At 36.3% G+C, this 13,010-nt stretch overlaps 4 protein-coding genes across 4 annotated transcripts in view; 3 read left to right on the plus strand and 1 right to left on the minus strand.

The window, feature by feature from the left end:
- The window catches only part of LOC307001012 (uncharacterized protein), a 573,545-nt gene that overhangs the window by 464,522 nt on the left and 96,013 nt on the right, over positions 1 to 13,010 (plus strand). The window lies entirely within an intron of this gene.
- Positions 1 to 13,010, minus strand: part of LOC307000598 (uncharacterized protein) — a 496,331-nt gene that overhangs the window by 206,134 nt on the left and 277,187 nt on the right. The window lies entirely within an intron of this gene.
- LOC307000631 (uncharacterized protein) overlaps positions 1 to 13,010 on the plus strand; it is a 426,328-nt gene that overhangs the window by 111,542 nt on the left and 301,776 nt on the right. The window lies entirely within an intron of this gene.
- Positions 2,025 to 6,905, plus strand: LOC307002805 (uncharacterized protein; the record flags this gene model as incomplete). The annotated part of the gene is made up of 6 exons (XM_079620736.1): positions 2,025 to 2,526; positions 4,041 to 4,241; positions 4,664 to 5,670; positions 6,224 to 6,293; positions 6,366 to 6,540; positions 6,743 to 6,905. 6 exons carry the CDS (start codon positions 2,025 to 2,027, stop codon positions 6,903 to 6,905), a joined length of 2,118 nt encoding a protein of 705 aa, XP_079476862.1.

The raw sequence follows: 13,010 nt of genomic DNA on the forward strand, positions 1-13,010 counted from the left end.
TGTGCATTTGTGGCTAGTAATTTTTCAGAGCTGTGCTTCCACTTGCGAATTCATATTACACAGCAAAATCCCCAGTGTTAAATTAACACTGCTCGGAGCATATATGGTCCCACTCTGCAGAGTGTTAAAATAACACTGAATCAGTGTTAAAGTTAATGAGATAATTAAGTGATTAATCAAGTGATGATTGAACATTAATGATGGACACCTGCTGTTAACAAGCAGAATCACTGAAGAACAGAGAAACACAAGAACTACAACTGACTTTTAGTCGCAGCTTTAAATTAAATCAGCTGAAGATAAAAATAAGACATTCAATCTCTAAAGATTTCTGCAGAGGAGGATTAAACAACTCCACAAACAGCATTACCAGCTTCACTTATTACTAACCAGACTGACTTTATTTCTGGTATATGTCTATGGACAAAAGTTTAGATGTCGATGTTAAAAAAAGGTCACCATTATGGAGATCAATATTTCATTTAGTTGGGCAGTTTGACTCATAACATTTTAAGTGCAATTTTGCTCTTTGTAACAATATTTACCAAAACTCATAATATGTTACAAAAGAAGCTAAAAATATTACATGTCCTGGTGTTATCGTTTTCATTATTATAAAGATGAAATATTCATTAATCTTATCCCTGACAAAAAACAAAAGTTGTTATTAGTTATTAATAAAAGTCACTTTTTTTTTACACAGAGCAGTCATCCTGAATTAAAAATTTGATATACATTTCAGATTTTTTTTGAAAATTATTATTTTTATATTAGAAACGACAGACATCAAGAATCAGAGTATGAATCTCAACAATGGTGACATGCTTCATGCTGCAATGCATGCTGGGAGCCATGATTTTTATACTATGGTGCCTCCCATAATGCATTGCGGCATAAAGCATGTCACCATTAATGAGATTCATACTCTGATTCTTGATGTCTGTGTGTTTGTCCAAAGATTATTTTCCCAATATTTAAAAAATAAAGATTCAGCTTGATGACTGATCTATAGAAAGAAATGAATGTTATTGAAAATCTATTACTACCAAATAACCATTTTCAGTAAATGATAGCATTTTTTAATATTTGTACTTGACACCTGACCATCTTTGTTGCTGGCTTTCTTTGCAACCTTTGTGTGTTTTGGTAAACACTGTTACAACGACCATGAAATCAAATAATAAAAAAAGAATCAAATTGCACAACTAAAGGCAACACTGTTCACCATAATGGTGATTTTTACATGGTGACTAAAACATCAACATCTAAACCTCTGTTAATTCTCAATAAAACTTCTGTAGACATTTGACAGAAATAAAGTCAGTCTGGTTAGTAATAAGTTAAGCTGGTAATGCTGTTTGTGGAGTTGTTTAATCGTTCACTGTTGAGATCTTCACAGATTTAATGTCATATTTTTATCTTCAGCTGATTTAATTTAAATCTGTGACTAAAAGTCAGTTGTAGTTCTTGTGTTTCTCTGTTCTTCAGTGATTCTCCTTGTTAACAGCAGGTGTTCATCATTAATGTTCAATCATCACTTGATTAATCACTTAATTATCTCATTAACTTTAACACTGATTCAGTGTTATTTTAACACTCTGTAGAGTGGGACCATATATGCTCCGAGCAGTGTTGATTTAACACTGGGGATTTTGCTGTGTAGAGATGGTAGAAAAGTTTGCTGTCCAGTTGAAGGCTGCTTGAAATATTTTAGAGTGAGAACATCATTCACCACTCATATATCGCGGAAGCATAAGCAGCCAGATCCAGTGCAGCAGTCTTGTCTACACAAACTGGGTGAGACAGCAACACCAACAGATCTGTCTCTTGATGGTCAACTACCTCCTATAGATCTTTGTGAGGTACCGTCTACATCATCTTTTCAAAGTAATATAAATACTGATGAAGAGGCTTTTTTACATAACTTGGCTCTGTTTTATCTAAAGATGCAAGGCAAAATGTTGTTACCTGCCAGTACAATTCAATCAATTATCGAGGAATTTCAAGCAGTTCATGTTGATGGAATGCAGGCCATGCTTGTTAGACTAAAAGAAAAGCTGCTATCGTCATCAGATATACCATCATGTGATATAGACAAACTCATTGATGAACTGGTTACAGAAGATCTTTTAACTTTGTACAATGAGGGTCAGTTAAAGTCTGACAAAACCAGAAAACACTTCTTCAAACAAAAGTTCAACTTTGTTGAGCCAAAACAGATATACCTGGGCACTGACACAGCTGATAAAGAACGCTTTTGTCAGTATGTGCCAGTTAAAGAAACCCTTGCATCTCTGTTTAGGCAAACATCAGTGAGGGAACAGTACAACCAGTCAAAAATGCTTGATTCTGTTGACAAAGTGATGGAGGATATAAAGGATGGCACATGCAGCACGCAAAATGCCATCTTTCATGAGCATCCATCATCATTATCAATTATGTTGTACCAGGATGCATTTGAAGTTGTAAATCCACTTGGCTCGGGTAAAAAGAAACATAAAATCCTGGCAGTGTACATGACCCTAGGTGAGATTCTGCCACAGTACCGCTCATTAGTTGACCCAATGCAGCTTGGTTTACTGTGTAGAGATGAGGACTTTAAACAGTTTGGTCAGCAGAAGGTGTTTTCCAGCCTTGTTGCTGATCTAAAATATTTAGAGGATTCTGGATTTCAGTCTGTAGATGGCACTATTCTTAAAGCAGGGCTAATTGTCATTTGTGGGGATAATCTTGGGTCTCATTGTATAGGTGGCTTTTCTGAAAATTTCAGTACCAACAAGTATTTCTGTCGGTACTGTCTAATTGACAGAGACACTTTTCGCCAACAACCTTTAAATCTTGGCCTAAAAAGAACACAAAGAAATTATGCGCATAGTGTTGATCAGCTCACAACTAATGATCAATATATGGTAGATGGCATCAAATTCAATTCAGTTTTCAATTCCCTTAATTTTTTTCATTTGTGTGGTGGACTACCTCCATGCTTAGGACATGATTTATTTGAAGGTATTGTGGCTAATGACTTGGCAGTTTACATAAAACATTTGGTCACTGTTGAAAAGCACTTCACCTACAATGAGCTGAATAGAGCCATTGCACAATTCAGGCATTTAGGAAGTGACTCTCACAATGCACCATGTGCTGTTAAAGCAGATGGCCGACGACTTGGTGGTTCTGCTACACAGAATTGGTGTCTCTTGAGGCTCTTACCAATTTATGTAGGAAGTAAAATTGAAAACCCAATCGATAGTGATGTTTGGCAATTGTGCCTTAAACTGAAAGAAATGGTTGAACTGATTTGTGCTCCAAAAATTAGTCATAATGAGATTGGCTACCTCAAGTTTTTAACACAAGAATATGTGTCTGTAAGAAGCTCATTGTTTCCTTGTGAGAGTCTGAAAGCAAAGCATCATTACTTGTTGCACTATGCAGACCTTATTCTACATTTTGGACCACTGATTCGCCTGTGGACCCTCAGGTTTGAAAGCAAACATTCATATTTTAAGAACTGTGCAAGAAAACTGCACAATTTTTTGCATCTTTGTAAAACCTTGGCAGAAAGGCACCAGATGCTGCAGTCCTATCTAGCTTGTGGCCAGTTATTTCCTCCTAAAATTCAATCTGTCAGTGAAACACAAATACACAATACCCAGTTATATAATACAAAAATACAAACTGCAATAAGGGCAACTAACTGTGTCACTCAAAGTACTTCAGAGGTATCAGGAGTTGTTTATAAAGGAACCAAATATACCAATGGCCTTGTTGTTGTTGTTGCTGCAGACCACAACAGCTGTGGGTATATCTTTGGACAAATATCACTGATACTCATTAGTCCAACCGATGTCCACTTTGTTGTTGAATTGTATGAATCGGTGCTTTTGTCTGACCTTGGAGTTCACTCTCTGCAAAAAAATGATCCGAAGTATGTGTGTGTTAATGCAGACAGTCTGTTGGATTACTATCCCCTTCCAGTGTATAAAGTGTCAGGCCTTTCTGTGGTGTCATTACATCACTCAGTGTGTTCTTTTTAACTTCAGACACAGAGCAGATACAACAAGAAATCAAAAGAGTTCTCCCAGAATTAGATGGCAACAAACTTCAAGATGTGGTCAATCATCTTTGTTTTGTGGTGGGTGTTCAGAAGACACAGGATCTTGCGCTAGTAGAGGTAACAGATCTTCAGGACTTCTTATTCCCTATACAGTGTCGAAAACTACTAATGGACTTCAAACAAAGAGGTAAGAAAAAATATGCTGCTAAACCATGTTTTTGCTAATTATTTTCTCCATTATGATCCTTTAAAATTTTATGCAGTTTTTTTTGTAGAACACTCATAAGAGAGAAATAATTTACATACAGTAGTTCCATGTATAGTTAAACGTTATTATAAAAGTCCTACATCATTTTTTTTAAATGTAAAAAATGGTTTCACATAAGGCTTAAGCTGGTCCCAGACTAACAGACATGTTTGAGCTGTTTTAACTGAAATCAACTTGCACTGTCATACAGTATCTTAAAATATGTCAGTGCCATTTTTTTGTCTTATTGTTTTTTCTAAGGCATGTTTATAAAATCTGGCTAAGCCCTGTCAGTGAAACCAGGCCATATAGTCTATTAAGTGTATACAACTTTTCACTTTGTTTCTCTGTATTTTTCAAAGCATCTAGAGGCCAAGTGGATGAAACGCCAATTGAGATCACATTCACCCCATTACCACCACACGACTCACTATATGAACAGCCATCCACTTCTTATACTCCTTCAAGTTCTGATTGGCTCAGTATGTTCCAGATTCCTTGGGAACGCATGCCTGCAGCCCTTCTACATGCAGCATCCAATAAGGAGAAGGCTCCACTTGGACCGAGGAGAGAATTTGTAAGAAATGTTGTGGCAGCCATGAGAGAACTTTGCCCAAACCCAAACTTAGCTGACTGTGGGGAAGTAGCTAAACAAATTTTTTCTAAACATTCTTTAACATTTGGAGACTTTTCAGAGGAAGGGGAACAACTGGGAAAAGGCTATAGCTCACTTCAAAGACAGCTAAAAAACAGAGTAGAACATGTTAATAGAGACAGTGTAGTACACAGGATACGTCAACCCCAAAAAAACACAGCGGAAGAAGAACTGAACAGCTGCACAGTCAAAAAAGTTAGATGTAAAGTTGATAGTTATGGATGCATTAATTGGCAACCTACCTCCATGCCTGATGGAGAGACCACAGAATCTCTTGAAATGAAGAGAAATGTTCTATTAGAAAAGTTTCAGTATGGAGGCCCAAATTCTACTGATTTGTCTGATGTGGACAACCTAATGCAAGAGACTTACATTTATCAACGACAAATGATTAATGCATGCCCCCCTCCTGCCATTAGTGACATAGAAGTTGAGTGGCCATATTTATTCACTAAAAGAGGCCTATGCAATCATTTTGAAACCCTTACAGGGATTGACATAAGCAGTCGCCTCAGTGAATGCCTGATTGGCAAAAGCAAAAGGATTGTCGACTACTTTCAAAAACAGACATTAAAATGGAATGCAGATGTCCAGGCTCTCCTAAAAGAAATTGAAGCCACACCAGCAACTAATAACAAGACTGCCATATCAGCCATCCTACTGACAATGAAATACTTCAAAGAAAAAGAAAACTCTCTCTTCATTTTAGTAGATGTAAGTAATTATGACATTACATCACTAATAAAGTAACCCATTAACATTATAAATGGAGTCCTGGTTATACTAATACTAGTTATACTAGGACATTTAAGAATATGTGATAAACATGCCTTAGAAAACACCATTACTGGTGTGTATCTTGAGACAAAACAATTGCACTGACATATCTTAAAATATGTCAGTGCAAGTTGCTTTCAGTTAAGACATGTATTTTAGTCTTGTATATAAAATGGGAAAGTAAATCAGTTTTTTAATGTATCCAAAATAACTCAATTTCTTAATAAGATTAAACAAATAAATAAAAAAGACCAGGTACATAGATTACACTTACATTCGTATGTGGCACAAATAGGTTTCTAACAACATTATGGAGAGTAAAAATAAATAAATGTTTTTACATTTTGTAATTTTTTTTTTTTTGACTATCCCTTTAATACACTAATTTTTATTTAAATAATTAAATAAAACTATTAAAATAACCATATTAAAGGAAATATTGCTTGGTTTTTGCTCAGTAATCTTTTTTTTTTTTAATGTTGTTTTCAAGGAAACTTCCACTAAAATGTCAATAGAGACTGAGCAAACCCTACCAGCCACACCAAGGCTCATCATGCTTGGTAAGCATAAAATATATAGTAAACAACCTATATGTTTCTTTGCAGTTTTTATTGTGACTTTTCATATTTCAGGAGATAAACTTCTAACTTCAGCTAAGTGGATGGTCAGCATTGAGGGGAAAGTGACGCATTGTATTGGACAGGAGCTAGATTTTGCTGCAGCACTCTCTGCACTTTTTGGTTGCTTTTATGTTTTTAATATTGAGTACCAGGAGTCAGCCAGTGCCACACTTGAGCTAATTCAAAGGTAAGTGTTAAAAATCATTATGTCCAATCATGGTTGTATTCAAGGAATGGCTAGTCCAAATACACACGGGAACAACTAATGTTTTGAAACTTGTTTTACCAATAAGTATTTGTTGTTGTACTTGGTTCTCATAATACAGTTTACATTTTTTTTTACTAACTGATAAAATTCTAAAATTGATGTTGTCTGATTTGATGATTAGGTTCTTTGTGAGGATAAATCCTGAGGGGACAAAGTGTGCTGCAAAATATGGAACTAGCCGCAAAACTGGGTCTACAGTTAAAAGAAAGATTGAAAACGTGAATCCACATGTCCATACATTTTTGCAGAGCCTTACTGAATTTGAATGGAAAACATCTAATTAAGTAAGCGAAAGCAATATTTATTAAGACTTTCATTATAAAAACATAAACTGATCATTTAATTTTTGTAATTCAATTACAGGTTTGGAACAAGGTCAATGGTGACTGATTATTATTTGTATTTTTTGTTTTGTTTTTTGGTTATAATTTTATATTGTGGTGATGTAATTATTTTGCCAGTGTAACCCCTACACCCGGGTCCTACTCACCCCGCTCCGTGCGGGTCTCGAACCCGGGTCTCCGGCATGAGAGTCGGGCGCTCTAACAAGGAGGCTAAAGACTGCAGCCTCTAGCATCTGTCGCTAGAGCGCCTATTGAGATCAGAGGAGTGAGGTTTACTCGCACAGCAACTACAAGCTGGCCTCCGTTACACCAGTTATGTTGGATAAATTGCTAGAATTCTGCACTGGCTGTGGTTTTTGAAAAGAAAAAAAGAAAAAGAAAAAAAAAGTATGCCAGAGTGGTTACTAAAAGAAAAGTTCAGAATTGCTAAATAAATTTTTTTTTTCATAAATTATCCAAAAGTGTTTTCTTTTTTCTCATGTTGTGAATGTGAAAAATGTATGCTGTATTTTGAATGTTATGTTGCCTTTAAGAGAATGTGAGGTAGATTACTGCCGACCTATCAGGAGAGAGAGACGTGAATGGGGAAATGACGTCAGCAGTGCGCGGAGAGAGAAATGAGATGTAAGCACAGGGAAATCGTGAGATAATTCTGAGAGAAAATAACAGCATTGTGATTTTAAAAACTAAACCGAACGTCTAGATATATATTTATTTTATTTGAACTTAACTATATTTTGCTGTTACGAATTCGCAGAGTTAGTTGAGTGTTTTCATTGTGAACACGGCGATGACACGGACTGAACTCATCAATGTGAAAGAAGATTGCGAGCCTCCCACCGAATCTTTCTTGATTAAGGCTAAAACAAAACCTTCAGCGGATTCACTGCTTAGTTTTCCCCGGACGGAGGAAAAGACTGCAAGAGGACAGAGTGAACTGACATCGAACTCTTTTCTCTTCTCACTCGACAGTCGTGTATTTTTCCCTTTCGCCAGGACAGTAAGTTAGGCCTGAACTGTTGCATCTAACCGTTCACTGGGGTATGGACGATTGTTTTTCTCTCTCTCTATCTCTCTTGAATTCAGAAAAAAAAAATAGATTAAAAGGCTATACATTGGCTAACTCCTATAAGAAAAAGAAAGAGATTAAAGGGGGATAAATAAATAACAATTCTAAAAAGGAAAAAACAAAAAAGAAATTGTTTTATTTAATTGTTTTATTTGTCCTGCATTTATTGACAAATCTGTGGTTTCATTGTTATTCCATTGACCATTTTTCGTTTCTTCCATTTCTGTTCTTTCCTGAAAGAGAGACAATTCATTAATTCATTCATATTTTTTTCCCTTTAATATACATTTTGCAACATTATTCTAACTTACCTTTGTTGTCTGTCTGTTCACTTAATCTCTCACTGCTGCTCCCTACGAATCTAGAGTACTGGTCCACGTATCCTCTTGTATGACTTACCTGAGTGCCCATTAGGCCGTGGTGACCTGAAGCATGCGCTACATTTAGTTTTGTGATATATCTCGTGTTATGTATTTGTTTTTCCAAAGCAATAAAATATATTTGTATGAACATTTTATATGCTTTATCTTTTGTTTAAAAAAAAGAAAATAAGAATATTGCATCATACAGTAGTAATTCTGGTGTTACACAAATATTATAAATTTATATGCAGTATTATACTGAGTGGTTTCGTGTCATTACAGTAAATAACTACCAACACTCCTGCCAGTTATTCACTGTAATTCTGTACTTACAGTATATAACTGGCAACACTGTTGCCAGTAAGTCACCATAATGGTTCAGTTACGGTAATTAACTGGCAACACTGTTGCCAGTAAGTCACCATAATGGTTCAGTTACGGTAATTAACTGGCAACACTGTTGCCAGTTAGTCACCGTAATGGTTCAGTTACGGTAATTAACTGGCAACACTGTTGCCAGTTAGTCACCGTAATGGTTCAGTTACAGTAATTAACTGGCAACACTGTTGCCAGTTAGTCACTGTTAAAGATTAATTACAGCAACTAGCTGGCAACAGTGTTGCCAGTATTTTACTGTAAAAAAACCCGGTAAGGTCTAACAGTGTGTGATTGGTCTATTTTGGGGTCTGTCCAATTACCTTCAGGCTATGAAGAAGCAGTGTTGGGTTTAACTACATTTCTCAGTAGCGTGGTGGTAGCATCGCTGTTTTCTGAATCAAATAGCTTTTCAGTAGCAAAGCTTTTTTTTTTATCAAGTAGTGCGGTAGCGTCCACACTACACACAAGCTACATTTCCCAAGCATTTCTAAAGTTCAAGCTCAAATCAGACATACAACTGCTAAGTATCACTGATCCTGAACCAGTAAGTGACGATGACTTCTTCATGTTTTTTACGGCGGTTGGCAACCACAGGACCATATTTCATTCCCGCGATGTGGAAAACACGGACAGAATCGCGGAATCCAGGCATAAAAACGGAATTTACTGTATAACGCGGAAATTCACGGAATTGTCAAATCTTGGATGAAAAGTAGGTCAGTAAATTTAAATAAAATCGCGATATAGACTAGTGTATGTGAATATTTGCATAAAAAGTATTTAAATAGGAATCATGCATGTTCTGCGTGTCTCTAAATTAATACGCGGTTTCATTTACCACACACTCAAACACACACTGAGTCATGCATGACGCTCGCAATGTTTTCAGCCTATATGAGGACATTAATGCATGAACTTTATCTACACAGCCGCTCTGAGAGTCACTTCAGCAGCATTTTAGCTTGATTTGAGAAAAACTATCAGGTTGGTTTAACCTTTGAAGAAAGTTTTGCTTAAATCATTACATTTTAAATAATTGGTTATTACAATGTAATTAAACCATTAAAATTTAATAAAAAAAAATAAAAAAAATTGTTTAAAAAAAAAAAGTCATAGTGCCCAAAATTTAATTAATTTTAATATTTTAATAGATGATTGTTAAATTGTATAAGTTTCATGGTTTCAATTAATTAGACATGCTTTTTGGGAGTCCAAAAAAAACAAAAACGAATACGGAAAAATTAAAATGGGGGGGGGGGGGGGGGATTTATTTGGAACGTGGGGAAAAAAATCATAGGGCCCTACAACCAGCTTTAAGGTGCATTACCACCACATTCTGCTTCGGACGTGGACATCACTTACCAATCTCAATCCTTGGGCTGACACTTGAGAAATTTGCTCAATGGAAAGATGCACACACTCTCGACACCTGGTTTTGTAATAGTTTTATATAGTTATGTTTTAGCTTCAGTGTAGGGAAGCTGATTTGTAACTGGTAGCTTAGCTCACTACATTTTCCAAGTAGCTTGCTCAACACTGTGAAGAAGACATAAACATGTTGGATAACTCAGATCATAATGAAAACGTCTCGGTTACTACTGTAACCTCGGTTCTCTCTAGAAGAGGGAACGAGTATTGCGTAAACATGTCGAGCTGGTATCGCTTCAGTCGATAAAAACCAGATGGGCTCAGCGGCAGTGTTGCCAAGTCTGCTTATCATAAGCGACTTTGGGCTTGTGTTTCTGTAAAGTTGCTTACAAATATTGGTAGTCGCGGGTCGCGTTTTTTTGGGCTTGTTTCTAAAGTGTAGTTGCTTATTTGGGCTTGTTCCCAGCTCCATAATAAGTTGTCAAGCTGAAATTTTCTGTATGTTATTAAAACGTAGGAGTTTGTCTTGCCTGTTCCCTCTATCCCTCCCCTTTCCCCATACACACAGGAGACAGCAGAGTGCAACGAGTATTAGCCAATCAGAGGCAAAATAGGGCAATCTGTCAGTGAGTGACGTTTAAATAAAAATACGCATGAGTCACGACTGATGGTGACTGGACTGTAGAGTTTTTGGAGGAACAAAAATGCCCAGGACAAAGTGGGCGAAATACGGGAAGAAATATAACTGGGAGAAAGATAATTGTGGTGCTATTCTTCATATAAATGAGGCTGAAGTGTTATGAGTCTTAAGAAAAATGTTTTATACCAAGCCTCATCCTCACCTGTTCAAATGGTTTTGACTGGATTTTTTTTTTAAACCAGTTTAGTTTATTTAAGTCTTTTCTAACTCACTCATTTGTTTATCAGAGCAGGAGCCACTTTATTGCTGCACACTAGATTATCAATAATTTCTCCTGTTTCTGGGTTATAGTTATTTAAAAATGGGATCTTCTGCAGTCCCTGCAATAATAAATAAATACTTTGTGAATTCAGGATGATATTTATTTGTGTGCAAATTTTAATTATCAGAGGTTTACTGTGTATATAATGTCCTGAAGCTCAGGGGGGAGAAAAATAAGTAAACTGTACCGTAGCCTACAGTTTTGCAAAACTGCGCACAGTTTATCAATCTGTCCACATGGATGTAAATTGAAAATCTGTACCCACAGTTTAAAATCCGTCCCCATGGATTGTAAAACCGTGCACACATTTTATTTATTTTTCTCTTCCCGGAACCTAGAACCTCAGTAGAAAAAGCATAGAGAAAAAGTCGCTTGTTTTGGACTTGTTTTCACAGGCCTGGCGAGGTTGACAAATGATATTATTTGTCTCGCGAGATCTGGCAACACTGCTCAGTGGTTGGCTGCTGCAGTTGCCGCAGGGCAGCCTATGAGCGCGCTAGTAAGCCCGCTCTAGGTCTGCTAGCTGCTGCAACGCGTTGACAATAAATACAAAATTAAGGATAATTTTTTGGCTTGATGACATTATTCGTAGCATAAGTAACTTCTTCTTGGGAGAATTTCTCTGAGAACTGGTCGAAGCACTATTATTACTAGAATATTAGAAATCCAATACTCAAGCGGTTTTCTAATTTTTCTACTCTTAATATTAAATAAAAAAAACGACTGAACGAAAGACACACGGATTCTCTTGAACCACCACCACCTTTGCGGCAGAAAACTACTGCAGTGCAGCCAAAATGCTCTGTTCAACTTTTCTGAGATCCTTTACTCTTCCCTGTGGATGACCTGTGACCTACAAGATCTGAATTTTCTGCGGTTTGAATTTTAGAAAACTGAATTTGAAGTTCTGAATTTCTTCTTCATCTTGAAACTTTGAGTCTGTATTTTTTAAAACTGAATATTTGCAGTCTAAGAATTCAGAACAAAAAAATTGCTGTTTGAAAATACATGTCTATAAAATTCTGCCATAAAAACATTTCAATTCGTTAAATTTCAAATGTTCAATATTCGTTTAAAGAAATCAAATTCAGAACTATTTAATATACCACATAAAATTAAAGTTTGTTAGATTATACTTGTAAATAATTCAAATTTACACAATTAAAATTCAAATAATTTTGTCATATTATAAGCTCCATAAAAGTCTGTCTGTTAATTTCTGCTGCGCTGAAGTCAGTATAGGGAAGCAAGTTAGGTATATTTAACGTCGCCAGGAGACGTTCGGGGACGTCGCCAGTAGACGTGATCCAGGTAGACATAGAAAAGAGAAAATAGATATAAAATGATATTACAGGAACAGTAAAGAAATATAATTACAATCATATTCTGAGAATGATTTACACACTGGCATGATAGTCGAACAAATGCAATAAACAATGATTAACACTCTGCATCCTTAACAGTAATAATAGCCTTATCAATGCAAATAGTCATGATAAATTGTACAATGGTACATTATAAATGTAAACACAGTTTAGAATACTGCCGATGCTAATACTGATTAGCATTTCTCTCGCGGCAAATTACGGCCGCAACGGCACTCCGAAACTCGCCGATGGAAACCTCAGAAAGATCGCGGGACATCAATAACATACATTCGATGAACATACATATGCAGATGTACTAACATCAAGGCATAAACGCATTATACAGAACATAAGCTGTGTCTGAAACTGCTCCCTATCCACTATATAGTGCACTATTTCGGGTGTCGGCCATTTTGTAGTGGTGTCCGAATTCCCTACATTCGTTCACTACTTTTACCCAGAATCCTCTCTGAATTCGAGTGTACATTCGATGTACACTTGCTGAGGCACTATTTCCCACAATCCAATGCGGAGAGAAC

The sequence above is a fragment of the Phoxinus phoxinus genome (genome assembly GCF_949152265.1).
Source record: "Phoxinus phoxinus genome assembly, chromosome: 1".
NCBI lineage: Eukaryota > Metazoa > Chordata > Actinopteri > Cypriniformes > Leuciscidae > Phoxinus > Phoxinus phoxinus.